The sequence below is a fragment of the Eulemur rufifrons genome, chromosome 3 (genome assembly GCF_041146395.1).
Source record: "Eulemur rufifrons isolate Redbay chromosome 3, OSU_ERuf_1, whole genome shotgun sequence".
Lineage (NCBI taxonomy): Eukaryota > Metazoa > Chordata > Mammalia > Primates > Lemuridae > Eulemur > Eulemur rufifrons.
This window is the reverse complement of record NC_090985.1, coordinates 94,331,559-94,358,774: the sequence shown is the minus strand read 5'-3', so window position 1 is coordinate 94,358,774 and position 27,216 is coordinate 94,331,559. Positions and strand designations below refer to the sequence as shown.

The following is a 27,216-nucleotide window of genomic DNA, read 5'->3' as shown; positions in this document are numbered from 1 at the left end:
AGTGCCGTGAACCTTTGTTCTCACACATGCACAATATCTGCACCAGAGTGGTAGGTACTTTGCATATCTTATCACCCAAAGTCCATAGTTTACATTAGGGTTCGAGCTTGGTATCATATGTTTTGTAGATTTTGACAGATGTATAATGACGTATGCAGTCATGTGTTGCTTAATGACAGGGATGTGTTCTGAGAAATGCATTGTTAGGCAGTTTCATCATTGTATGAACATCATAGAGATACTTACACAAAATCTATTTGATATAACCTACTGTACACCTAGGCTGTAAGATATAGCCTCATGCTCCTAGGCTGCAAACCTGTGGAGCATGTTACTGTACTGAATACCATAGGCAGTTGTAACACAATAAGTATTTATGTATCTAAACGTGTCTAAACACAGAAAAGTTACAGTAAAGATACAGTATGACATATAAAAATTGGTAAACTTGTATAATGGAGGTTTCAGGATTGGAAGTTGCTCTGGGTAAGTCAAGTGAGTGAGTGGTGAGTGAATGTGAAGGCCTAGGACATTGCTGTACATTACTGTAGACTTTATAAACACTGTACATCTGGGCTATACTACATTTATTAAAAAAAGTTCTTCAATAATAAATTAACCATAGCTTACTGTAACTCCTTTACTTTATAAACTTTAAATTTTTAAATTTTTGACTTTTCTACAATAACAGCTTAAAACACACGTTGTACATGTGTACAAAAATATCTTCTTTCTTTATATCCTTATTCTATAAGCTTTTTTTCTATATTTAAAATTTTTAATTTCTTTTTTTACTTTTTAAACTTTTTTGTTAAGACTAAGGCACAAAAATACACATTAGCCAAAGCCTACACAGGGTCAAGATCATAAGAAGCACTGTCTTCCGCCTCCACATCTTGTCCCACTGGAAGTTCTTCAGGGGCAGTAACACTCATAGAGCTGTCATCTCCTATGATAGCAATGCCTCCTGGAATACTTTTCAAAGGACCTGACTAAAGCTATTTTACAGTTAATTTTTTTTTTTTAGTAAGTAGAAGGAGCACACTCTAAAGTAACAGTAAAAAGTGTAATATAGTAAATTTATAAACCAGTAACAGTTGTTTATTACCATTATCAACTATTATGTACTCTGCATAATTGCATGTACTTTTATTACGATTGGCAGTGCAGTAGGTTTGTTTAAACCAGCATCACCAGAAACACTCGAGTGATGTGTTGGCTCTGCTATGTTGTGGTGGCTATGATGTCATTTAGCAATAGGAAAATTTCAGCTCTATTATAATCTTAGGGGACCACCATCCATCCGTCGTTGATCAAAATGTTATGTGATTCATGACTGTATACCATTGTAGTAGTATATGGAATGGTTTCACTGCCCTAAAAATCCTCTGGGTTATACCTATCATCCCTCTCTCCCAGCAACCCTTGCAACCACTAATCTTTTTATTGTCTCCATAATTTTGCCTTTTCGAAAATATATAGTTGGAATCATACAGTATTGTATCTTTTTCAGATTGCCTTTTTTCACTTAGTAATATGCACTTAAATTTTCTCCATATCTATTCATAGCTCATTTCTTTTTAGTGCTGAACAGTATTTTTTTGCCTTAGAGATGATTCAAGAAGTGATCCAAGTGGCCCCAAGGTCCTTTTAACTGATAGGTGGTGAAAGAACTTTGAAAATTCAGCATACTTTGAATTTGTGGATTGTTACTTACAATTACAAAGGTTTTCATGCCGCATTTTATTTCAGTGTGTGTTTAACAAATTATAAAATGATAAATATTAAAGAATGATTGAATAACAAGTATATCAGAACATTTTTCATTCAAATGAGTTTAGTACCATTCAAACATTTAAATTAAGCTTCAGTCTCTCTAAGTGTCTTTAGGACTACTCTTGGCATTGATTTCAGGGTTAGATTGATTGGGTTTTCATTGATTAACATATTTCCGATTAAGTAAAAAGTGATAATTCAAGATTGATTATTCAGTTTAACACCAAACTTGTCTCTAAATGACATATGGCTATTTCAGAAAGTCAGATCTATCTGTAAAGGACAAAGTATCTCCATCAGTGCGATACTTAATATGACTTAAGCATCCCTGAGAGGACACTTGAGCCTGAATAGCTTTGACAAATGCATACTTTGTCAAAGTAGTCCTGGCAAGTTTGTTTAACAGTTACAAATTACATTACTGTGTCGTCATCCCTTTATGTCAGTGATAAAGAATGCTTTTTACATAGTTTGTAATACTGCTAAAGTTTTATAATTCTTTCCTATGTTTGGTGAAATGAAAGTGTAGATTATTTCAGTGGGACATGCTAAACTGGTAAAGTAAATATTAATAAGTGTATTAAGTAAATACTAAAGTATTACTTTTTTAGGTGTTTTTCTAACGTGACTATATGAATATGGCTCAGCTTTTTTTCTTACTCAGATAAAATATTTTTACTTGGTAAAAGAGTAATGGAAATGTAAAATGTGTTGTCATGCATTTTAGATTGTACCTTGAATACATTAATTTATTAGTTTGCAGTAGCACTATGAAATACTGGTTATAAGATGTGGAGGATGGTAGTTACTCGATTTCTATACAATAGTTTTAAAAATATTTTGAATGTCACGTATTTTTGATTTGCAGATTTGATAAAGTCTTCCTGAAGTGTTTGAAATTAAACTTTCTTAAATAAAACTTCAGTGTTTCAGTTTCTTTTTGGAAGTATTGGATTTAATTGATAAATTATATAAGAATTTTAGGTAAGTATTGTTAGCGTGCTGTTAGAATTTTCTGTTCCCTTTCAGGCTCAGGCTGCCTTTTCTGCAAATCCTGCCAACCCAGCAGTTTTGTCAGAAGCTTCTGCTCCTGTCTCTCAAGATGGAAGTAAGTGTATACTTTGGCTTCCTTCTCTGTGAATAGAAATATTTGTTAAGCTTTCTTTTGCTGAAATAAGGAATCTAAGATTATTTTTTTTTGACTGCATAAAATTGATGGTGAAATCTCTAGTAGTTAAAAGGAAAAAAGTTTATTTTAAGAAAAGCTCTAGTAGTAATAAAAAAAAGCTTATTTGAAAAAATAACTCTTTAATCAAGAGAGTGAACTGTGAATATGAAGATGTATTTTATGGCTTAATGAAAATAGATTTTAGCCTGACTCGTAAGTCCCTAATATGGCTGATTTATTTATGAACAAACCTTACGTGTGAACTACAGTTGCCCCAGCTGCTGCTCTTGAACTTTCTGAACCGTTCTCTATCTTTGCCAGGGGGCCTTCTGAAATTTCCATCCGCCTCCTTTTTGGGAAGCTTCCCAAATCCTGAAGTCTCTCTTCAGTCTCCATATCCTGTCTTTGGTCCCTTTTTCTTCAAAGTTCAGAGGGATTCAGTACAGAGCCCATAAATAATATGAATTAAAATAGAAAATAAGTGTTAAATAGGTTTCTGTGGTCTTGTCATCTTGGCTTATAACCATTTATAACAATGTTTTTTTTAGAAAATTCATTTTAAGTCACAGATAAACCATGTAAAAAGGAGCTTTTGGAAATAATACATAACTACTAATAAGTTAAATAATGTTAATCTTTCAAATTACCATTTCTAGGATTTCATTGGATGTGGTTAGCATTATTAAAATAATGACATTAAATAAATTTAAAAGCTTTGGTTTTTCTTTTTTTTTTTTTTAATTGTCATTAGTTCAGAAGAATCATTCCATAGCCCTGTTTACTGGTAACTCATTCAATAAATTATTTCTACTTTTCAGTATTTAGAAATCTGAGGTTATTTCAGTTCACATGTCTTCATATTTTATGGCTCTCACCTTAAACATTTTCTGTATTTTCCATTTCTGTTAATAATTGTCATTACAGAGGTGGGGGGGTGCCCTTCCAAATTGCTATTAATGCTTTAAATTCATCCTAGATTTTATAACTTAAATATAACTTTTTAACACAAATTGAAACCTGTAATAAAAGTAGTTTTCATTGTTAGTATTCTGCCAGTGCTGTTTTCTTCCTTCCTTCCTTCATTTACTCTTTTATTTATATTAGGTCTCTATCCTAAACTGTATCCGGAGCTCTCTCAATACATGGGCCTGAGTTTAAATGAAGAAGAAATACGTGCAAATATGGCCATGGTCCCTGGAGCACCAGTTCAGGGGGTATGTATAGTGTCATTCGTTTTGAATTGTATAAGATCATACTTTACACATAGATATGGTCTCCTTTTTGTGGCCAACTCACAAATTTATAACATTAGCACTGATCTATCTTCTCAAATTTTAGACTTCTTTTTGAAAATTACTTCTTACATAGTCTATTTCGTTTTGTGCTATTACCACTGTTTGAATTTATTAGGACTTAAAGATTCCCAATTACCATTTACTGGTCTTCTGCATTGAGTCAGTTACTAAGATCCTAGTGATTCTGTCTCTTCCATGTTTTTTGTATTCATTTTATGCATTCTAATCCTACTATAACCACATTCAACGTTTCTGTACTTCCTGCCTAGGTTATTCTAGTACTCTCTTACATTTCCTTTAGTAACTTCTTATGTCAGACAGTACTAGGCTGCTACTAGATAAATCATTCTAAAGTATAGGTCTATCGTAGCTTTTTTTTTGCTCATAATTTTTTAACATTCTTTCTAAAATCCAAGGCTCCTTGTAATTAGATCCCGGATTCTAGACTTAAATACAGTGGATCTGGTAACCTTTTGTTAAGGTCATTGCCACAACTGTAGCACTTACTGTAATTACAGTTAAATATTTCATGAAAGGTCCATGTCTGTCTTGTTGCCATAACCTCAGTGTTTACTACGGTACGTAGCATTTATTTATTTACCAAATATTTATTGAAAACTTGGTTTTGTCAGTCAGGGTGCACTTGGGGAAACAGAAATCATGGTAGATATTTCAAAAGAGGTAAGTTAAGAAATTAGATAAAGAGGTTGAAGAATTGAAAAAGCACAAATGGACCCAGGTGTAATTGCTGAAAGTTAGCTGCTTCTCCTAAGACTGGAGTAACACAAGGAAGAGGTTGGAGTTAGCGGAACCCGGAAGCTTGGGGGAAGAGCCCGACAGAGCTGGGACTTAGACCTTGGAGCAGGGGACACTGCTTGCAGTGCTGGTGCCTCTGAGAGGTTGTAATGAGGCCAGTGCTGGCAGTGTCAATAAAAGCTGGAGACTGGAACCAACTGCTGCTGCAAGGGTTAAGGGCCAAGCTCACACAGTGAACAGGAAACACACGGAAAGGAACAAAGCTCTGTCCCTTTAGTCACTGACAAAGGAAAACATTCTTTGCAGTTAGGCCCAGCATCACCTAGAGTCGAGTCGAGTCCAGAAGGGTGGATTTGGAGCGGAGGACAGTAGCTTAATACCTGTTACCACCTACTCTTTTGACTACTCGGTATATATACATACTTCTACAAATATTTGAACTTCATATGGCAATAATAACAACTTTATTGTAATAACTCTTCTGGAAAATCGAGGTTCAGCATAGTTTTCTAGAAAGGGCTCTATAGTAAACATTTTAGAGTTTAATGGTTATTCATGACACATACTGTTTGTTTGCAACCTTTAAAAATATAAAAACCATTCTTAATTCAGGGGTATACAAAATCAAGCCAAGTACCCCTTAATATAAATGAAGTCACTTTCACACTTTTTCCAGAAAGGGATAATACCAGTTATCTTGGCCATCTCTGGGCAGTGGTCGTGGTATTGATTACTATGTAATATTAATTACTCTTCTAAGGATTCAAATTTCCAACTAAATATTTTTAATTTAAAAAGTGTAAAGTTAACCACTACCAACAATTCATGTATAAAGGTAAAAGGAGGTATGGAGGAACAAAAAGATTAATTGCTGTATTTACAGAAAATTTATAAATAAAGGAAAGAAAAAGATAATCATAGCTGTTGTGATTCTTATTTTAGTAACTGGTCATGAAGCTATAGTTAGTATTAGTGGCTTCCTTTATTTACTGCATGGACTCTTTGTTCCTTGCCATTGGCCAGTACTTCAGCTGGTCTTTTAATTTTTTTTCTTAATACCTAGAGAAGGAATCTAATTTTTCAAGTGTCTGAATCACCAGGGCTCTTCATTGCCCTGCCTTTTCTTTTTCTTTTGTTTTATTTTAATTTATTTTAATCTATTGCTGGAGATTTCGGTTAACTCTTCCTATCTAGTGAATTTTTCATTTCACATATTTTTTTCTTCTGTTGATGTTCCATCTGCTTCCCTCCCCAGGTTTATTGAATTTTAATTGACAAATAAAAATTGTATATGTTCAAGGTGTACAATATGATGTATTGAGGTAGATATATATATATAGTAAAATGATTGCCACAATCAAATTAATTACAACACAGCTATCATCTCACATAGTTAACCATTTTTTTCATGTGTGGTAAGAACACTTAAGATCTACCGTCAGCAAATTTCAAGTATACAGTATTATTAAGTATGGTTACCATGCCGTACATTAGATCCTCAGAACTTACTCATTTGGAATGACAAGTTTGTACACTTTGACTAACATTTCCCGCATTCTTCACCCTCCCCTCCCCACCTCCAGTCACTGATAACCGCCTTCCTACTCTCTACTTCTGTGAGTTTCACTTCTTTAAATTCCACATATAAGTGAGATCAGACAGTACTTGTCTTATGTGTCTGGCTTACTTCATTTAGCATAATGTTCTTTAGGTTCATCCATGTTGTCCAAATGGCAGGATTTCCTTTTGTTAAGGCTTAATATTTAATAATACTCCATTGTGTGTGTGTGCGTGCATGCTCATATACACACACCACATTTTCTTAATCCATCTGTCGACAGACTTGTTTGCATATTTCGGCTACTTTGAATAATGCTGCAGTGAACATGGGAGTGCAGATATTTCTTGAGATAGTGATTTTATTTCCTTTGGATATATACCCAGAAATAGGATTGCCAGATCCTGTGGTAGTTTTATTTTTACCTTTTTGAGGAACGTCTGTCCTGTTTTCCATAACTGCTACACCATTTAAAATTACTACCATCTGTGCACAAGATTTCCCTTTTCTCCACAACCTCACCAACACGTCATCTCCTGTTTTTCTGATAATAGCTGTCGTAACAGGTGTGAGATATCTCATTGTGGTTTTGATTTACATTTTCCTGATAATAAGCACCTTTTCATATACCTATTGACCATTTGGATGTCTTCTTTGGAAAAATGTCTCTTTAGGTCTTTTGTCCATTTTTTAATAAAGTTTTTTTTTTTTTTTTCCCAGTTGAACTCTGAGCTCCTTATATATTTTGGGTATTAACCCATTACTAGATACAGATAGATGGTTTGCACATATTTTCTCCCATTTTGTAGGTCGCCTTTTCCTTTTGTTGATTGTTTCCTTTGCTGTGCAGAAGCTTTTTAGTTTGACATAGTCCTACTTGTTTGTTTTTGCTTTTCTTGACTGTGCTTTTGGTGTCTATCTAGAAAATCATTAAGATCACTATCAAGTTGTTTTTCCCCTGTGTTTTCTTCTAGGAGTTTTATGGTTTCAGATCTTACATTTCAGTCTTTAATCCATTTAAAATTAATTTGTGTGTATGGTGTAAGATAAGGGTCTAATTTCATTCTTTTGCATGTGGATATCCAATTTTCCCAACACCACTTATTCACAAGACCATCCTTTCCCCATTGTATATTCTTGGCACCCTTGTCAAAAATTAGTTGAGTGTAAATTTGATTCTTTTTTTATATCTTCTGTTCTCTCCTCATTCATGGCTTCCTTTAAATCCTTGAACATACTGACTATATTTATATTAATAGTAACTATTTTAAAATCTGCCTGATAATTTTATGATCTCTGTCATTTTGGGGTCTCTTTCTGTTGACTGATTTTTCTTCTGATAGAGGTTACATTTTCCTGCTTGTTCACGTGCCACCTGTGTATGTAATTGGATGCTGGAGATTGTGAATTTTACATTCTTAGGTGCTAGATTTTATTGTATATTTTAAGAATGTTGGCACTTGTTCTGGCAGGCAATTAAGTTACACGTAGATCTGCTTGATTCTTCCGAGGCTTGCTTTATGCTTTGGTGGGGTAGGTCTGTAAAACTAGACTATCCCCATTAGTGAAGAATTGTGTTTACTCTGGGGTCTCCACTGAAGGCCCTGGATGTTGAGCAAGCACTCTCCACTCTGGCTGGTGGATACTTGAATGTCTCCCAACCCTGTGTGATACCTGGAAACTGTTACAGCTCCCTGAACAGTACGCAGTTGCCTGGCTTGGGGAGCCTGACCTCATGCATGTTTGGATGAGTATTCAGCAGCAGATGCAAGAAGGACCCCTGTGTAGATTTCTGGGCTCTTTCTCTGTGTAGTTCCTTCCTCTCCAGACTGTCCTGCAAATTCTATCTGCCTCACTAGCTGCCTCAGCCTTTCTGAGTTCACATCTCTGTCGCTGCAACTCAGCAAGAGCATGCGTGGTGCTCTGCTTGGGATTCCTTCAATAAGTGATTTCTTCTGCAATTGTGTTCTGATTTCTAGTATAGTAAGTTTGTGTTTATGTATGCATTAGGCTGCCAGTGTTGTAATATTTACTTAATTAGTATTTATGGTAATTCTGAAGCAAATGAATTTCAACTAAACTAAATAATTCATTTGCTCCTCATTTCTTTTCCTGTCTCATTACCTGATTTTTCTATGTCTCTTATAGCTATAATTCTTCTTTTGAACTTTTGTAATCCTTCATAAGTAATTTCTTCTGGCATTGTGTTCTGATTTCTACTATAGTAATTTGTGTGGTGTGTGTGTCACTCCTGTTAGACTGTCAGCTTTAGAATGTGCCGTTGGAATGACCATGAATTCTGAATGAATATATGTTTAGTCTGTGATGTTTAATGGCTGAGGTTCTTCTTTCCTATCACTGCCACTCTGAGCATCCCAATTCTTAAACAGATTAGAGCTTTTTTGTTTCTTTATAGGAAAAAATCCCATTAAGAAGCCTTGATAAGCTCTTCCCTCACTCTCTTTTGGTTGAGGAAAGAATCCGCTTAAAATAAGAAACCAGTTTTGGTCTAGCAAACTTGAAAAAGAGTGGATGTGGAATGTTCCTAAGACAAAGAAATGATAAATGCCTAAGGTGATGGATGCCCCAATTGCCCTGATTTGAATTAACATGGTATGCCTACACCAAAACATCAGATGTACCCTATAAAGATATACAACTGTTATGTACTCATAATAATTTTAAAAAGAAAAAAAACCTGAAAACATTAGAAACTTGAAACATGGACCTGACTCAAGTCCCTAATATAGCTATTCTGGGGCAGTCTGGTTTGTGCATCCTATTTGTTAATCCATAGATGGTTATTGAATAGATGAGAAACGTTTGACTGTCTTCCATGTGCTGGGACCCATGCAACATGCATGGTCCCAATTCATTTAATCCTCACAGTAACACTGTGAGGTAAGAATGTTGGTCCTTTTTCAGAAACTCTAAAAGGATAAGTAGATCATCAAAGGTCATAACAGGGCCGGGCGCGGTGGCTCACGCCTGTAATCCTAGCACTCTGGGAGGCTGAGGTGGGTGGATTGTTTGAGCTCAGGAGTTCAAGACCAGCCTGAGCAAGAGTGAGACCCCGTCTCTACTAAAAATAGAAAGAAATTATCTGGCCAACTAAAAATATATATAGAAAACATTAGCTGGGCATGGTGGCGCATGCCTGTAGTCCCAGCTACTCAGTAGGCTGAGGCAAGGAGGATCACTTGAACCCCAGGAGTTTGAGGTTGCTGTGAGTAGGCTGAAGCCACGGCACTCACTCTAGCCCGGGCAACAAAGCGAGACTCTGTCTCAAAAAAAAAAAAAAAAAAGATCATAACAGAAGATAATTCCTGCAAGTTGTGTATTTCAGAAGTATGATAAGGCTTTTAAGTTCAAGGGTAATACATCTGAGATGGAGATAAGCCAAAGAACATGGGAGGCAAATGCCAATGAATTCAAAAAGCAACAGATCGAGAGCAAATCACTGACTGAATCTACTGGAGATGATACATGTAGGAATAAGTTACCTGAGGAATTAGTAATTAAAAACTGTGTCATCTTTACAGAATTCAGACTTTATCTGAAGGAAATTATTTGTGGATTCCTTTTTGGAAAGCCCCAACTGAGTATGTTCCAATTATCATTGTAGGTTCTTTCAAGGAGAGTATTTCTAAATACTGTCACATTGTGTATGTTTTTGTCAGCAGTTGGTAGCAAGACCTTCCAGTATGAACTATATGGTGGCTCCTGTGACTGGCAATGATGTTGGAATTCGTAGAGCAGAAATTAAGCAAGGGATTCGTGAAGTCATTTTGTGTAAAGATCAAGATGGAAAAATTGGACTCAGGCTTAAATCAATAGATAATGTAAGTATTTTTAATATCTATTTAATTTGTTTAAATTGCATACAGAATATTCTAATGCTAAAGTAATTTGAAATGGAAATGCTTTAATTAATTATAATTGTATTTCTATCATTGAGGCTATTTTAAATGTAATAAATTTGTTCACTTAGAGATGCCCTGTTTTGAGGAGGCAGAGTTGGGACTTCCAACCCCATTACATTGAAAGATTATTTTTCATTTTTGAGTACTCTAACTGGAGTCAAGGTCATTGGTCTGCATGTACTGTGACAGTTTGTATAATAGAATTCTGGCATTGAAATAGGGCAGCATGTGTGAAAGTTAAAAACCTGACAAGTGAGAATTGATGTGTGTTCATATTTAAACCAAATGATTATTTAACTTGAGATGGTTTTGCAGATTTGTTACTTCTGTCTTCTAAATTTGAATTTAACAGGTCATTTTCTGAGCAAAAGTTTCTTATCTAATTTGGGTAGCCATTACTTTACTTTTTAATTACTTTATCTCTCACCTTACCGTACTGGAGAGATGAGACAGGGTTACACCCTGAGAAAAAATTTAGAATTGTTAAGGACATGCTGGGTCTTTACCCCGATTAATGGTTTTAGCTGTGACCTTATTGGATTCTGTTTCAGTCTTACGTCTCATTAGCTCAGTATGTCCCACCTTTGCACACGAAAGTTATAATCAGTGAGGTACACTGCTGTGAAAGGATGAGGCAGCCCTGCTTGCCCACCCCGGGGGCTGTGGGCATTGATGTCTTTGCTCACTTGTAGCTTATTCTAGACACATCAGTGTGTGTAGTTGGGAAGTTCTGACTTGTATGCTGCTTCCCCTTCTGCCAGGATTTCTCTTCAGTTCTTTCCTCTGCCCTAAAGAGAAGCGATACTTTTCATAGGACCCTTGGCCCCATTGTAGGTGTCCTTGCAGTGGGTTTGTCCACTTGGCCAAAGTACATCGGTTCATTTGTGGGGTGCTGCCTAGCTCTCGCTTACCACCCTACAGTATAACAGACACATGACAGAAATCATGTCTGACCCAGTGTAGGAGTGTAAAAAGGGTCTAGCCTTGTAGATGTGTATGTATTTTACAAGGCTTACTCTTCTTTTTACTTGTCTGTTTATATTTTGTTCAACATCTGATTGAGAGTTTACATAAGTAAAAATATCCATGTGGGTTTAGTCCTTAGTAAACAGTACTTGAGTTTTCTGTATTCATTTTGTAGTGTATTCTTTATAAGCCCACTCTTGTGTTTAATATGCCCATCTTTTTAAGCTGTTAAACCTTAATCTTATTTGATTATGCATAATTTAGCAAATGTGTAAAGGAATCCTTCAGCTCAAAAGGTAGAATTAATGACTTTAAGCTATCATTTTTTAAAATGTAAAAGAACTCACCAGACTCTTAATACTTGACTGAGTTTTCCCCTGAATATGATCTGTACTAATAATTTGGTATTCTGTCAGACTCATAGAACCTTGTATTTATTCACATTGTCCTACTTTATTTTCTTTAGTCTTTTTATTCCAAAATGAAAGGGATGATTGAGGTTGGTCAGGTGGGTCATGATTTGGGGTAGAAAAATACCATTGAGATCTCACTTTTTTGCCTTTTCTTTGAGGTTATTGCCTTCATATGTATTTTTTCAGTTTCTTTTTAGGGAGTGATGACACAATATATTCATATAATTTTTCCTTTCTCTCTCTCTCTCTCTCTCTTTTTTTTTTTTGTTACTAGGTTAAATTTCTAACATAACATTTATTTTCTAACTTACCAGCATTTTGAAACTATTAATATACCATTATAGTGGTAAATGACCAAAGTTATTTTCTTATTATCTAGGGTATATTTGTTCAGCTAGTCCAGGCTAATTCCCCAGCGTCGTTGGTTGGTCTGAGATTTGGGGACCAAGTACTCCAGATCAATGGTGAAAACTGTGCCGGCTGGAGCTCTGATAAAGCACACAAGGTGCTCAAACAGGCTTTTGGAGAGAAGATTACTATGACCATTCGTGACAGGTAAGCTGTTAGTAAACAGCTCAAATGGGAATTCAGACTAGTTTTCCATTGTCTTGGACTTTGAGGATTCTGTGAATACAGTATTTTGTTGCAGAAAATGATCAAATGGTATTGATGAGCTTTATAGCCTTGCAGTTGTGTACAGATTTTTTTTTTTCATGGATTGATTTGTTGTTAATACCTAGCTTATTTTAGAGTTTATAGGATTTTGTCCTCTAAGCAGGTCCTTCCGTGTCTTTACCTTTCTAGAAAATAGAAAATGTATGTTGGAGAAGTAACAGGAGTAGCAGGGCATCTCTGGCCTCACTTTCTAATTTGCTGCTTAAGGCAGGGTGCTCACACTGTACCAGGGTCCTTCGTTGTTAGGGTCAGAACGACACAGAGCTCCACACAGTGTGTGAGTTATGAAAGCCACATACGGCCTGTTAGGAAGCAGTAGTTGTCCAGAGGATGCAACATTCTATTTAACAGTTAGTTCCTTTATAACTTTTAGAACATTTAGCACATGAAATATGGGGCTTTATTTATTTTCTTGCCCAGCCCTACAGGTATTCAGGGCAACCTGTGTCACGTTGTTACAGTAAAATTTTGGGTTTTTGTTTCTCAGTTAAACTTCTGTTTTATCTATCTTTGTGTTTCCAGTTTCTCATACAGGTTAGATATTTAGTAAATGTATTACAGAAGAGTGTCATTTTTACTTTTTATCTAAGCAGAGTTTCAAAGATTAAGTGGGACCAACAGGAAGACATGGCTGTTCTGAGTTTTATAAAGATAGGTTTATCATAAAATCCTTATGATAATATGATAGAGTCGTAGAGAAGCAAGCAAGTGTAACTGGTGTGAGCGCTTTTGAGAGTGGACAGCTGGCGGCCTTGTTATAATAGCTGCATGTCTTCCTAAAAGGGCTTAAAAGGAACTTGTCTTATTGCTTCTGCAGTTCTTTTAAAGTACAGCAGAAAAATCTTCTATAAAATTTTCAAAATCAAGATGTGAGAAATATTGCGAAAGTTTTAAGTAATGTTTCTTAAGAACAATTAGGCTCCAGAAGATACTAAAAGTTAACAAAAAAATAAAAAATTATTTTTACTACTGTGATTTAGTTCAAAGCTTATTTCACTCTTAATGCTAAAGTGATAAATTTTAAAGGAAAAAGCCTATTGATAAGCCACATGAAATGTTGTCTTTGATACTTGAAGAAAATGTTGATTAGTCAAACCGTAGTGGATAGATTTTCTTTAAAAAATGATCTTTTACACGAAGATGTTCTGTGAAAATATAGTATCAGAGCCATAATAAGTAGCTCTTAGTAGAAACACTTAGCGTAGCATTTATTATAACAAACCGTGTCCAGTGTGGCCAAATTTATGGTATATGAAATCCATTAAAATGTTTACCTTGGAATTAAATTTTTAGTTGAACCCATTATGTTTACAGGCCCTTTGAACGGACAATCACCATGCACAAGGATAGTACTGGACATGTTGGCTTTATCTTTAAAAATGGAAAAATAACATCGATAGTCAAAGATAGTTCTGCAGCCAGAAATGGTCTTCTCACGGAACATAACATCTGTGAAATCAACGGGCAGAATGTCATTGGATTGAAGGTTAGGAACAGTCCTCATGCCTTATTCTGTTGCAGTTTAATTTTAGCAGATGTCTTTTTCTTTTGACTATTTGAGTATTGCTGTTTTCCTATTGACCTCCCAAATATAGAAACTTGGTAGGAGATGGGGTTTGTGGGACCTGGGCTCCAGCTCTGGCCAATCACAGGAATTGTCTGGGCTATTATTTGGGGTTACATTTCCTGTAATGAAAGGGCTGGACTGAATGATCTCTGAAGTCTCTCGAGCTAGAATTCAGTGAAGATTTTAATGACATTCTGAGTGAATGTTTGTCCAACTATTTTCAGTCCAGCAATAGAAGGAAATGAGTAATAGTTTGGTTCACGTTAGTAGTTTGTTTTTATAGTTTTTTTCCTTCACAAATTCCTAAATAAGTCTATCATAAGATCTAAATGTTGTATTTAATAAGACCTCATTTCATAAACTTTGGCTTAGACTACATGTTCACTGAGAAGATACTGTAGTATTGCATATGGGAAAAATTATTTAATCTTCAGTAATGAAAGGTTTTTCTTGTTTAATACATTCAACTCAGTTTACTTAGCAATTTTGTTACCAGCTATAAAATTGTGTTCCTATAGAATTAAACTTAGTAAGGAAAACTAGATATTTCTAATACAAATACCAGAGTTAGGATTTTAGAGTTGTTAGCAAAACATAATGGGGTGTATATTGTATATTTCTTTACCAAGAATAACATAGTTTTATATTTATTAAATAAATGTCTCTGTGGAATTAATTGTTAATATGTGTTTTTATCAGGACTCTCAAATTGCAGACATACTGTCAACAGCTGGGACTGTAGTTACTATTACAATCATGCCTGCTTTTATCTTTGAACATATTATTAAACGGTAAGTAGACAGTTCTTCAACTTAATGAATATGGTGTGTGACTTAATAAAGCATTGTACTCTCTTTTAATTCCCAAGCCTTTGGTTCTTTTGCTTAACAAATTACACTGGTATTTATCTAGAAATCTGAAGTAAATTATTTAAATCAGAGGAATTGGTTGGTCATGACCCTTACAACTTTCCAACTGTGGAATAAAATTCACCATACACTTACTAAATTTTGATACTGCCTAGTAGAAAAAGGCACCTGAGCAGAGTTGGGCATGCTTTCAGCTTTCAATTTGCAGTACAGTTGAATGTAGTTGCATTCTGCCTGCTGCTCCTCTGTTCAGTGGAAATCTAGCCATGGTGGTTCATGATGGAGAATTCTTGCCTGTGGGATGTTAGAAGTAACAGTTTCCATTCTCTTCATCTCAGGAGGCAAGTAGAAGTGTTTGGTATGTGGAGCTCTTTGTCCTCAGGAACTGAGGATTGGAAAGCTGAGAGTGAGAATTGGAAAGGGACAAGAGTTGCTTTCTTTAGAGCTTTTCAAGTCCTAGCTCTGTCAGTTGTTTTGCTCAAGCCAACTTAGAATCTTTCTTTCAGAATCTCTGTCATGCATGTGGAAATGAGATTTAAAAGATTCCTAAACATAGCCCTTGTAATAAAATTTTTGTTTGTATTGGTTTCTGGATAGAACATACCTAGCTGCTCTTGGAGAAAAAGAAAGGTTATTGTCAACGTTAATTGTTCTAGAATTTTCTTTTTTTTTTTTTTTTTAATCACTGAGTCCTTCCTCTCCCATTTCTTTCCAACTTAACACAGCCTTGTCATTTTCTTTTTTAAAATCACCAGCCGTGGCTGGTCTGAAGGTAGTGAGTTATCTCACTTGATTGTTCACAGTTACAGATTGAACTCCTTATTGTACTTACTTTTTTTCCTTTCTCCCTACTGCACTTGACTAGTCTTAAATAATAATAATAATAATAATAATAAAATCACTAGCCTTAATATACCTTAATATACAAAGACTTATTTGTATCCTATCTAACTTTTCTAGCCAAGACACAGATAGCCTTTCACACTGGATATCTGCCAACGGCTAGATTACCAGACACCCTTCAGAGCTCATTTAAAACACCTTCCCTTTCTCCCCAGTCTCACTTGATGCTAACCGGTGCTAAATTGGAATTGGCATTTTCTTGGATTAACATAACAATGTTGGAAAAAAATAGAAGCTCAGTATATAATAAAATACTTCTCTTGCAGGATGGCCCCAAGCATTATGAAAAGTCTGATGGATCACACCATTCCTGAGGTTTAAAAGTCATGGCACAACAAAAATGTAGCTGAATTTCTCCAGTTTCCTTCTTTGGCAACTTCTATATTATGCACATGAAGCTTTCCCAGAGCCAGCGAGCATATGCTGCATGAGGACCTTCCTATCTTACATATGGCCGGGAATCTTACTGTCTCATCTGATATCTTGTTCAGATTCAAGATAGTGGTAGCCTTATCCTGGTTTTACAGATGTGAAACTTTCAAGAGATTTGCTCACTTTCCTAGAATAGTTTCTCTACTGGAAACCTGAAGCTTTTACAAGCCATTGTGATTAGGATGACTGATAAAAGCTTAGCTTTATGTGAGACCCAGTCACCTTTCTCCTAGGTAATGAGTAGTGCTGTCCATATTACTTTAGTTCTATGTTATATTTGCATTTTTAACATGTTACCATGTACGTTTAGAATGATTGCCTTTGATAGTTTTTTTTTTTTTTTTTTTTTTAGTTTCGTGTGTGTGTGTGTGTGTGTGTGTGTGTAAAACACCTATTAAGAACACTGGTTTCATTCCATGTAAGCATTATACAGTGTATGTAGGTTGCAAGAGATTGTGATGATTGTCATTAAATTTTAACTACCTTCACTTAATATGCTTGAACTGTCGCCTTAACTATGTTAAGCATCTAGACTAAAAGCCAAAATATAATTATTGCTGCCTTTCTAAAACCCAAACGTAGTTCTGGAATAAACCGAAATGTATACTAGCCCAGACTGTTGAATGGTACTTACTGAGCTATAGCATAGCTGCTTAGTTGTATTTGAGATTTTCTAGTCAATACGTAATGGAAACTTCTTTCTTGTAAAAGTTGTCAGTATCACTTTCTGAGAAATGAGTCGCTATATATTTAATGTAAAAATTCTTACACTAAACAGGATGAACTTTTGAGTCCTTTTTTTCATTTGTAGATTAAGTGGGATAATACTTAATTTTGGCATTGAATCTTAACATCACGTAACCTAGCTACTTTGGGATGGTCTTAAGAATGTTTTCCCGGGAATTTGTTCCATTTCCTGACTCCTCCCTGCAAACAAAATGGCAGTGACACTTTATGCTGATTTGTTTCTTCTTTTTGGTTTATGTCTATTCTATTTTAATTAAATATGTATAAGTAAATTTTAGTCTGTTTGCATCATTTGGCAACTGCGTCAGTGGCTGTAAGGGTAATTCATTTGTATAGGCAATAGGTTTTTTAGGCCAAACTAAAATAATTGCCAGTTTGTTTTCCGCTGGCCTTCTGGGGAGGCAGAAGTCAACACATTTATGTAACCAAGGTGTTACCTCCTGTGTGAACCCATGTGATCACACTTGCCCATGGCATGTTGCCACTATTGTTCTGACCCATATATAAGTACTTGCCATGTTCTCAGCCATACTACCGCCTCGGCTACATCCCTCGACAATAAAGAACGTGTCTCCTCTGCCCGCTGCCGCTCGCCTCTTCTTTGAACTCCCGGAGGCCTGTTGTGGTGCACTCACTGGCCACAGAGCCCACTCCCCACAGTGCCTTTCACCAAACTCATGCATGACATAGAAGACTGGCATGTGGAATTTGCTTCCATCTGTGGGAGACGGTTATCTCCCAGAGCAGCTGCCACCCAGGGGCCTGAGCACAGCCCTCAGTGCCGAGAGGCAGTGTGAGGAAACCTGCTTGCAGCTGGGCACTCCAGTGTGCAGGCCTGAGGGGCTGGTGCACACCGGGGCACTCGCCACACAGCGGGAACTCATGGGGGCCGTTGATTGTCCCTGGCAACACTGGAGAACGTGTAATATCTAATAACACTTAAAACTGACTTGGAAAATCCTATTATTATCATGGTCTAAGTTTTTTCTCCTATGTCATACTGCCTACAGGATATAACAATGTTCTTAAAGACTACAGAAAAAATGTAAATCACATAATCGGGGTTCAGAGGTTGAATATGAAAGAAAATCAGCAGTACTGCTATACGGCTTGTCTTGTTCGAAATTTGGAAAAGCAAACCAAAACATTTTCCAGTGTGCTTAATTTATGCAGCTATCAACTTGGCTCTGAAGATAGTTTCAAAAGTAAATGGAACTACATTCACATCACTAAGTATGATTTTCTAGAAGAATCAATACTTGTCTTAAAAGCTACTAGTCCTTGTAGTAAGTTATTTAAGAAAATGGCAACTGCTTTCATTACAGAAAAATACTTTTAATGTAGAAAAGATGAGCACTTAATAGGTATAATGAAATACAAACCGTTCCTATACACAGTAAACTTACTGTCATAAGAACTGCGAAGTCTTCCCCAGGTTCTTAGAATCTGGGTACAGCATTATAGAAAGTAACCACTCCATGAAAACACACATACCCTAAAACCCAATGGGCAGCAACTGTGGTAGATTAGGAAGACAAAACAGTGACTCAGAAGTAGTAGAGAATACTGCACATTTTCTTGGAAAATTCTTAATTGTTCATTGCTTACTGGTAAGTTTCCCCAGCCCAGTTTATTACGTCTTAGTTCCTCTCCACCACCCAATCCTGTCTTCTAACCGTCGTCATACTGGGATGATCATCTGCCTTACAAATGTAATGTTTTCTCTCTAACACTGCCATGCTTTATCTGCCTTAAGAGAATGGCAACTAATGGCTTTCAATGAAGTCACCATGATTTAGAATGTTTAAAACCACAAATTTTCCATGTGGTAAAACTTCTAATTACTATCATTGCACATTTACCAGTTGATTTAAAAGTTTGGTTTTAAAATATGTTAAGAGTTCAATTTAATATTCAAGAGAGGAAAAGGCACTTAATACTGCAATTTCCAGAACATAATCTGTCTGTCTTCCCCTCCTGTGATGATACTGCTGCACTGTTCATTCATCCATATACACGTCACCGCACCTGAGAGAGAGAGACATTGCGGTTAGGTAGGGAGCTGACCAGGAGGCACCAAGGATATGCTTTGCTGTGATGCTCACTCTTGCTTGCTATTGTCTTACTAAAGAAGTGAAGTTCTACTTTGTCTTGTCTCTTTCCATGATAACATCCTTGTATCAACTAAAAACTGGTACAAAGAATTGTGAGGAATAAGAAACCACTTAAATGTAAATCAAAAGCTAAAACAACTGGGAATTATGGATACACAACAGAATGCAAATATTAATACATACTCTGGGCAAAACAGCTACAATCTGACCAAAGTCAGGAGACAGAAGGGAGGGAAAAGGTGGGGAATTGGCAAAACTTTGCTCATTTATCTCCTGTTCCATTGGAAGGGGTCAAAATGGTAATTAAAACTAAGTTGAGAAAAAAAGGCACAGAATTTCTAAGGTATAAAGTAAGAAGAAATAACCATATGAAACTGAGTGACAGAGGGAAGAGAATGAAGGTGAGAAGTTGCTGCTTACAGAAGCACGAAGGCAGAGCCACACAATCTAGTGAATCTGCAGGAGATGCTGCTATACTCAAGAAACAAAACAAGGGGCAGAACAGTTGTATATGACACTTTATGTATTACTCGATTTTATACACACACCCTCTCTCCTCAGAGGACACACGCACAGGGAAGAATCCTGTAAGGACCACTGGGAGGCAGGAGTCGGCGTGGGAGGAAGCCTTAATTTTCATTGTAATTTATAACTTTTGTATTGTTTCTAAGTTTTTTACTGTATATTATCTTAAAAAAAAAAACTGTTAACAGCATTACCATGGTTTGTAATTCTCCATATGAAAGTTAATGTAAAGACTTCACAACATAAATCTAAATCCTGAGCGACCTGAGAGATGCAGATCACCCGGTCGACCATGCTGCTCAAGGAAAATGTCTGCAGCCTGGAAAATGCAGGGGTGCTCCTGCCTGGGAAGGGTGTGCTCCCTGATGAAAAGGCGGGTTTGAGCTCCGTGTCTCAGGAGCAGAGATGGAGACAAGTGCAGTAGCTGCTTACCTGTGTGGCCCTGGATCCTCTCGCTGATTTTTGCTCCGAGGAGGTCCCAAACGAGCAGTTCACCAGACTGACTTCCAGATAAAACAGAATTTCCGTCCCAGATAAAGCACCTGCAAGAATGATTTCAGAAATAACCATTTCATCATCATGAAGGAAGGGGTGTGTTACGCTGGCCGCCGTAAGCCCGAGTGAGGTGATCACCACTGTGTGTGTAAATGTCTTCACCACCGGTAACTCACAAACTCTACCTCTGCGGCTCGTCTGACGTCATGGAGGAGATGAGCATCCCTGTCTGCACGTCGATTACGTTAAGACAGCCATCTGCTCCTGTGCTGAGGACATGGCGACTGTCTGCAACACAGGGTAACACTCAGACGTGGGTGACAGCTTCAGAGTGTGGTTTATATATGCTGAATTTCATTTCTGAATCCAGTGGCCTAATTTCCATTTTCATTTTCCTTGAGATCTTTGTACTTAAGCGATGACTATTCTCATCTTGAAAAGCTTCTATTTGTTTCTATGACACTGGGACAAATACCGTTTGGTATGAGTTCATTTACATCTAATAAATTAGTTTCTCTAATGAGTTGAGGGAATAAGAAAAATAACCAGTCTTGCTTTTCTGCGAGGTACTAATGCCACAAGTATACTATATCCTGCCGTGAAGCAGCCTTAGCTCTTTTATCAGAAGAGTGTTTTGCTTTGTAAATTTTATTGTCTGTTTCAAAATTAACAACACTGTTTATTTCAAACTTCAAATTTACCCAGTATAATCTGTATTAAAAAGGATAATATGTACCTGGGCTAAAAGCAGCATCACACACTGTCCCCACGTGGCACGGAATCTGGTGCAATAAGGTGGCCGTAGTGAGGTCCCAGATATTCACTGTGCCTTCTTTGGTGCCGGAAACCAACAGTGTGCTTGCAGCATTTAAACTGATTGTATCTACCTAAGGAAGAAAACCCATCAATAACTATTCCATTTAGGTTTATGGTCATTAGCTGTTTCTCTAGGCTGATTAAAATATGTGATCATAATGATGTAGCTCAAACTCCACTGTGCAGTGTGCTGGTATAGCTAATGCAGATGCATTTCAACATCATCCCATTGAATAGAAATTTCTTCAAAAGTGAATTAAATTCTTCATATGTTAGTGAATACAAGTAGAAATGAAAATGAAGTATTGCTAGGGTAAATGTAAACCATTTTAAAATAACTAAAAACCGATGGTCTCAGAATAAAGTCTACAGTTCATAACTCCGTGAATAATACATTGTAGTGAGGTAGGCGCCAAACTGCCTAAAGCACAGTCGATCCATGATTATTTGAGGGATCTAGGGAGAGGGGGCACCGTCTCAAGGTTACACTTGCATACCATCATGAATTACACACTAAACATTCTTCAACCTCAGTTAATCTGTAGACCATGAAAATTAGGCACCAACACGCGTTAGAGAAAAGGCAGCACCGTAAACTACAGCGTAAGCGGCAGCGCTGACCCAGTGAGACCAGCGAGCGAGAACTAAGTGCCACCTCAGCCCTGCCACCGGCTGCATGTACTCGGCCATCCAGACACCAGCTCACTGTTCCCAACTGTTGCCTGGGCATCTCCTGGGCAGACGGTCCCTCCCACCTTCCCGGTCAGAAAACATAAAAGATCATGGGTCCCGTCTTGTTGCCCCAAAGGGTACCCAAATATTCAACATCCTGCCCCCAAATTAACATTTTGGAAATCTAGTTGGATGGTAGTTAATTCTCAGAGAAATGTGCAAAGACGCTAATTGGAGGATTTTAAAAAAGTAGACTTGAAAACCTGAAGAATCAACCCAAAGAAAAGAAAATAGAATCTCCTCTAATAAGCCAAATAAAACAAAGCAAAAGAACATAAGCAGATAAAAGCAACACCTCCTTCCCCTCCACCCCCTGGACTTTGAGCTTTATGGCAGTTTTGTTGCTGGTACTCACGCTGACGTCATGTTCCAGCTCGGCCAGCAGGTCAAAGTGGTGCCTTTTGGTGCCTGGCATCTCTGCGGGAACACCAGACCACACCTAGCATGGAACACATTGCAGGTGTTTTCAAATATTTAATATAAAATCATTTGTAACGCATTCAGGAAAAACTCTCTTGCTCAATTTCCATTTAACATACTTTCCAATAAAGTTAAGTGAATAATGCCCAGCTCCTCCTCCCCAATGCCTGTGGGCAGCGAGTGCTTGCTGCAGTCGCCTGCTTGTACCTGAGTCTATTTCCCTCAATGGCACTCGCTGCTGTGATCATGTGAGGTCAGCAGTATGTGAACTAAGGAAATGTAAGTGCAGAAGTGTTGTGTTTTGAGAACACTATTAACGTTTTGAGAAGACTTACAAAGGAAGTCACCCCGCAAAAATTACTAAAATTAGGTATCGGTAAGTAAACTTATTTTAAAAAATGAAGGAAAAATTCTGAAAAGCTCCAGAAGGAATTCTAACAATTTTAGGTTCTTGTTTTCTTTTATGGAAACACAAATTGGAAACCAAAAATGATGAATGCTGGTGTGGTTTGTATAGGATTCCAAAGACCAAGCACAGTCCTACATCTAAATGGTGAGTGAGTGCTCTGGACATTTTCCTGGTCTCTAAAAATAAATAAATGAAATAAAATAAAATGATGAATGAGTGGGCATTTGTATGTTTTAAGTTTAAATAAAACACGTCATCTTTTAATGATTCTTTCTGATTAACTGATCAGGAGTTCCAATCATGTCAGATAAAAGGGGAGGCTATTGTACATTTCTCTGCAACTATGCCATCAAATGAATACTAGACCATTCAACTCCCAATGGAACAAACACTACAGAAATCATATGATATAATATGACAATATATAAAATAATATGATAAACTTCATATCATATTAAGTGTAGAAATTTTTTAAAAACCCAGGCAATAGCATTCAGTATCTTTATGTATCACTTGCACACTTTGCGAAAAAGAATCAGGTGACTGAACATACTAACAGGTCGCTGACTGGTTTATAATATTTATATGTATGAACATTTTAAGTTAAAAATTATATATAAACCTTTACTGTAGAATCCCACGATGCAGAATATAGCCTGTTGTCATGCCAACAGATCTTACTAACAGCATCATCATGTCCCATTAATGTGTCTTGGCGTCTTCCAAATGCTATTGAATAAAAATAGCTAAAAGATAATGAGAAGTATTAAAACAGTATTCCAACATAATTTTAAGACTCTTAAACACATATTCAAGAAACATGATATTGTTTAATTCTACACTTATTAAGGCTCACTAGGATCATAAATTGCTTGTTCTCATATTAAACCGAAATATTCAGAATTTGATTTAAAACTGGAAATTTCCATATATTGCTCATCTGTTTTTTCACCTCAATTTAAAACTTAGAGAAAAATAGATTCCAACTTGAGAAATTATTAGATTCAAATAATCATATTTAATTTCTGCAATATTGTCCTCATCTCTAGTATCTGTGCCCTTTAGGAAACAATGCAGCGTCCTGCCAGCGAACAGCCACAGGCAGCTACTCTGCGTGTAGAATCCCCAGGGAGTGTGACAGATACGTACACATTATTGTCCCATGAAGAACTTATGACAGTGGCGTCTCCCGGTAAAAGTAAACAAGATGATAAAGCCTGAAATACAAATGAGTTGACATTTATAATTTATAATAATTAGTAATCCCTAACATGCTAAAACTGTTAAGTTCTCCCAAAAATTAATGCTCAAATTCTTTTTATGGTGGCTCTCCTCAGATTTACCCAGGTTTTCTCAACTGGCTAATTCCAGCTGCAGAATTTCCTCCAAAATATCGGAAGGAATGTCCAAGCGAGTCAAGTGCACGACAACCTGGCCTAACGGCTCTCAGGGGTTCCGGCAGCCTCACTCAGCTGGGTGAGGAATCCTGTCCCTACTCGAGTGATAAATCCTGTCACCACTTGAGTGAATCGCAGAAAGGCTGGGCTGGGGATGACCCTCGAAAATGAAAGTGCCCTCTCTGAATTGCAATCTTATGTGGATAAGAAAAACTTCCCCAAACTTCCCAAAATTCCCCAAAATTCTCTAGGGAATTTCAAGATCTTTTGGATGATTTACATTAAAAATAAAATGTGAGGCCGGGTGCGGTGGCTCATGCCTGTAATCCTAGCACTCTGGGAGGCCGAGGCGGGTGGATCGCTCGAGGTCAGGAGTTCAAGACCAGCCTGAGCAAGAGTGAGACTCCATCTCTACTAAAAATAGAAAGAAATGATCTGGCCAACTAAAATATATATAGAAAAAATTAGCCAGGCATGGTGGCGCATGCCTGTAGTCCCAGCTACTCGGGAGGCTGAGGCAGGAGGATCGCTTAAGCCCAGGAGTTTGAGCTTGCTGTGAGCTAGGCTGACGCCAGGGCACTCACTCTAGCCCGGGCAACAAAGCGAGACTCTGTCTCACAAAAAAAAAAAAAAAAAAAAAGAAAGAAATAAAATAAAATAAAATGTGCCCCTTCAGAAGAATTGCTTTTATCACATTCGGTATCCTACCAATTCAGAAATGTGTAAGTTATTTAGGAAGCACATAAACATTTAGTCCAATAGTTATAAAAAAGGAAAGATTTTTAAGAATTCTACTGGGTAGCTCTTCAAATATGAAATAACAACAGTATGAGAAGCCAGCAACATGAAAAAAAATTTAAATTGAATTTAGAAGTAATCTAGCTAATTAAGGTATGCAGTAGATATTATACAGGAATAAACTCAATCATTTGGGAGAAATGAAATATCATCATATATTTGTGTGTAAAATAAACTATAACATGAATTTCTATCATAACACTAATAAAATGAACTCACCATATTTGAAAATGATATACTTCTTTGTAGCATTTTGGATTCTTTAGAAAACATCTTCAAGGTGGAATCTGATTTAATAATGAGAAAGCAGACATATCAGAAAGATTTCCTAGTCCTTGCAGATGTCAAAGAATGGCCGCCCTTCTTGTTCCTAGAGGCCAACAGGCATTATAATCCCACGGACAGCTGGGTGTAAAGGGGGCTAAATCATGTCAGGCCTCACCCAACATGAAAATTCTAGGATCTGTGACTCTACGACAAAGAAATCAATTTAAAACCAGCACAGATGTGTCCTGTTGACACTGCAGCATGACAGAGCGCAGAGGTGAGCCCAGTCACTGATAGAAGCTAACAGTTATAGAGGAGGAAAACAGCAATTTTAATACTAATATTAGTGATTTTAATATTAAAGAAAATAAAAAGTTCTTGGCAATATAGGTTTTTTAAAAAAATAAATAGCCCAATTACTGTGTGAAAACATTGTATTAAATTAGCATTTACAGAAGGGGACCACTGTCTAAAGAATAATAAAGTAGGAATTAAAAATCCAAGCTTTTAATTTCCTTGTCTAACAGAAGCTTTAAAAGTTTACCAAAACACCCTTGTAAAAACCAAGACTCACAAATTATAATGCTCTAATGTGCTTCAAAATCCCACATGTGGGATATGAAACAATCCATTTCCTAACTTACAAACATGCAACATGATAAAGTGTCGGAATGCACTTTAAAGAGCATCTTCTATACAGTAAAACTTAATATTCAACCTAATTTTTGCAACACCAGCACACAGAAATCCTGAGAATTTATAAACATAAGCTTCAATAAGATATTCTTCAGCACTAACTTGAAAACAAAAACGGAAGTATGAGCACAAGAGCACCTGGACTTTTCCCTGAACTGTCTAATTAGCTCTGATGGTCTTCCCTGCCTGGCTTCTGATTCTATTAGGCAATTTTGAGTGTTCACCACAAAGCCTATTTCAGGTGATTAATTTGGGGCACCCTATAGCAAACCATGAATCGGCCAGGTACGTAAAGATGCTTTTCTCGAAATCACCCTGTACCAGAGGTGATCATGTCAAAGACTGCCAGTGAAAGCTCATCTCACAGGTGGAGGACCTGTGAACCCGAATCATACTGCATATCTGAGGAAGAAATGCAACTTCGGGGTGACCATCAGGACACATAAATCAGTAATATGAATTATAAAAACCTAAATGTGGGCAGAAACAAACAGAAAAAAACAAAAGCTTTTGACTTTTTAAAATTTTCAACTCTCTCCCCTTCATTGGGCAAAAGCACAAAGAAGTGATACAATGCTAACAAGCCTCGGGGTTTGGAGCCTCATGCTTGTAAAATGCACAGTTCACGAGGTCACGCAAGTGCAGTGAGCTGAGGGATTTACCAGACCATGCCAGACCAATCTGGCTAAGGACACAGGCTTTGCTTAAAGAGAACGCATTCCGCTGGGTGCTGCAACGTGGGCAAACTCAGCGGGTGGAAATCCTGGCAAAACAGACTGCTTCCTTCCATCAGAGAAGCACGTCGGGGACCCTGGCGTGGCCCAGCGAGGACACTGCATGCGAACTTCCTGGTGGTCTGCTGAAGAGCCATTCTCTATGCTTTGTGGGAAATTCTGTTTTATACAATCTGAGATAGTATTTGAAGAGAAAGGAATGAAAGGCTACAGGTAATAAACCACAGTAACAGATCTGAGAGTTAGTCACTTTGATTTCCCTGCAAGTGTTTAGTTGGGTAGCACCTTTTCTTAATGGATGAAAAATGTAATTTCCTACACTGAAGACTAAAGAACAAGCAGGCATATATTTAACAGCTACAAACTCTGTCAGAACTAGTCGTCTTATCACAGCAGCAGGAAGCTAATACTACCCTTTTCACCTCTACTTCCCCCAGAGCCCCAGCACAGCGCTCTGAACACGATAGGACAAAGTACTTTAATACATTACGTATTGTGCAGGCTACCAGGGAAAGCAATGGTGTGTATGGCAAGAGATACTTTTTGCTTAGTTGTTTTTTCTTTTTAAGATCAAGATACCCAAAGTCTAATATTAAAATGTAGCCATAAGTCATATCAACTACTCACTACAAACTTTTTATTAATATAATATCGATAATGTATTAAGCACGTTAATAATACCTGAATTAGATTTCAAGCTAAATCCTATCCCAAATATTCTGAAGAAATACACGTTGAATGACAAAACGGAAACCCCTAACGGCA

At 36.9% G+C, this 27,216-nt stretch overlaps 2 protein-coding genes across 13 annotated transcripts in view; one reads left to right on the top strand and one right to left on the bottom strand.

Annotated features, from left to right (window-relative positions):
• Window positions 1–17,331, top strand: part of SDCBP (syndecan binding protein) — a 31,903-nt gene extending 14,572 nt beyond the window's left edge. For 2 of the 4 annotated variants that reach the window (XM_069466482.1, XM_069466480.1), the window contains exons 3-9: window positions 2,806–2,884; window positions 4,049–4,158; window positions 10,234–10,395; window positions 12,235–12,410; window positions 13,845–14,016; window positions 14,797–14,888; window positions 16,136–17,331. In XM_069466482.1, the coding sequence (XP_069322583.1) occupies window positions 2,806–2,884; window positions 4,049–4,158; window positions 10,234–10,395; window positions 12,235–12,410; window positions 13,845–14,016; window positions 14,797–14,888; window positions 16,136–16,190 (846 nt within the window). In that variant the 3' untranslated portion in view covers window positions 16,191–17,331. The remainder of the gene's footprint in view (window positions 1–2,805; window positions 2,885–4,048; window positions 4,159–10,233; window positions 10,396–12,234; window positions 12,411–13,844; window positions 14,017–14,796; window positions 14,889–16,135) is intronic. The other 2 variants (XM_069466481.1, XM_069466483.1) reach the window with 2 other exon arrangements.
• A 1,036-nt stretch (window positions 17,332–18,367) lies between these two features.
• NSMAF (neutral sphingomyelinase activation associated factor) overlaps window positions 18,368–27,216 on the bottom strand; it is a 61,606-nt gene continuing 52,757 nt past the window's right edge. For all 9 annotated transcript variants that reach the window (XM_069466473.1, XM_069466471.1, XM_069466475.1 and 6 more), the window contains 8 exons: window positions 24,974–25,041; window positions 23,709–23,776; window positions 23,182–23,305; window positions 22,086–22,169; window positions 20,919–21,069; window positions 20,368–20,470; window positions 20,120–20,229; window positions 18,368–19,076 (listed from right to left, as the gene is read on the bottom strand). In XM_069466473.1, coding sequence (XP_069322574.1) covers window positions 18,982–19,076; window positions 20,120–20,229; window positions 20,368–20,470; window positions 20,919–21,069; window positions 22,086–22,169; window positions 23,182–23,305; window positions 23,709–23,776; window positions 24,974–25,041 — 803 coding nt within the window. In that variant the 3' untranslated portion in view covers window positions 18,368–18,981. The remainder of the gene's footprint in view (window positions 19,077–20,119; window positions 20,230–20,367; window positions 20,471–20,918; window positions 21,070–22,085; window positions 22,170–23,181; window positions 23,306–23,708; window positions 23,777–24,973; window positions 25,042–27,216) is intronic.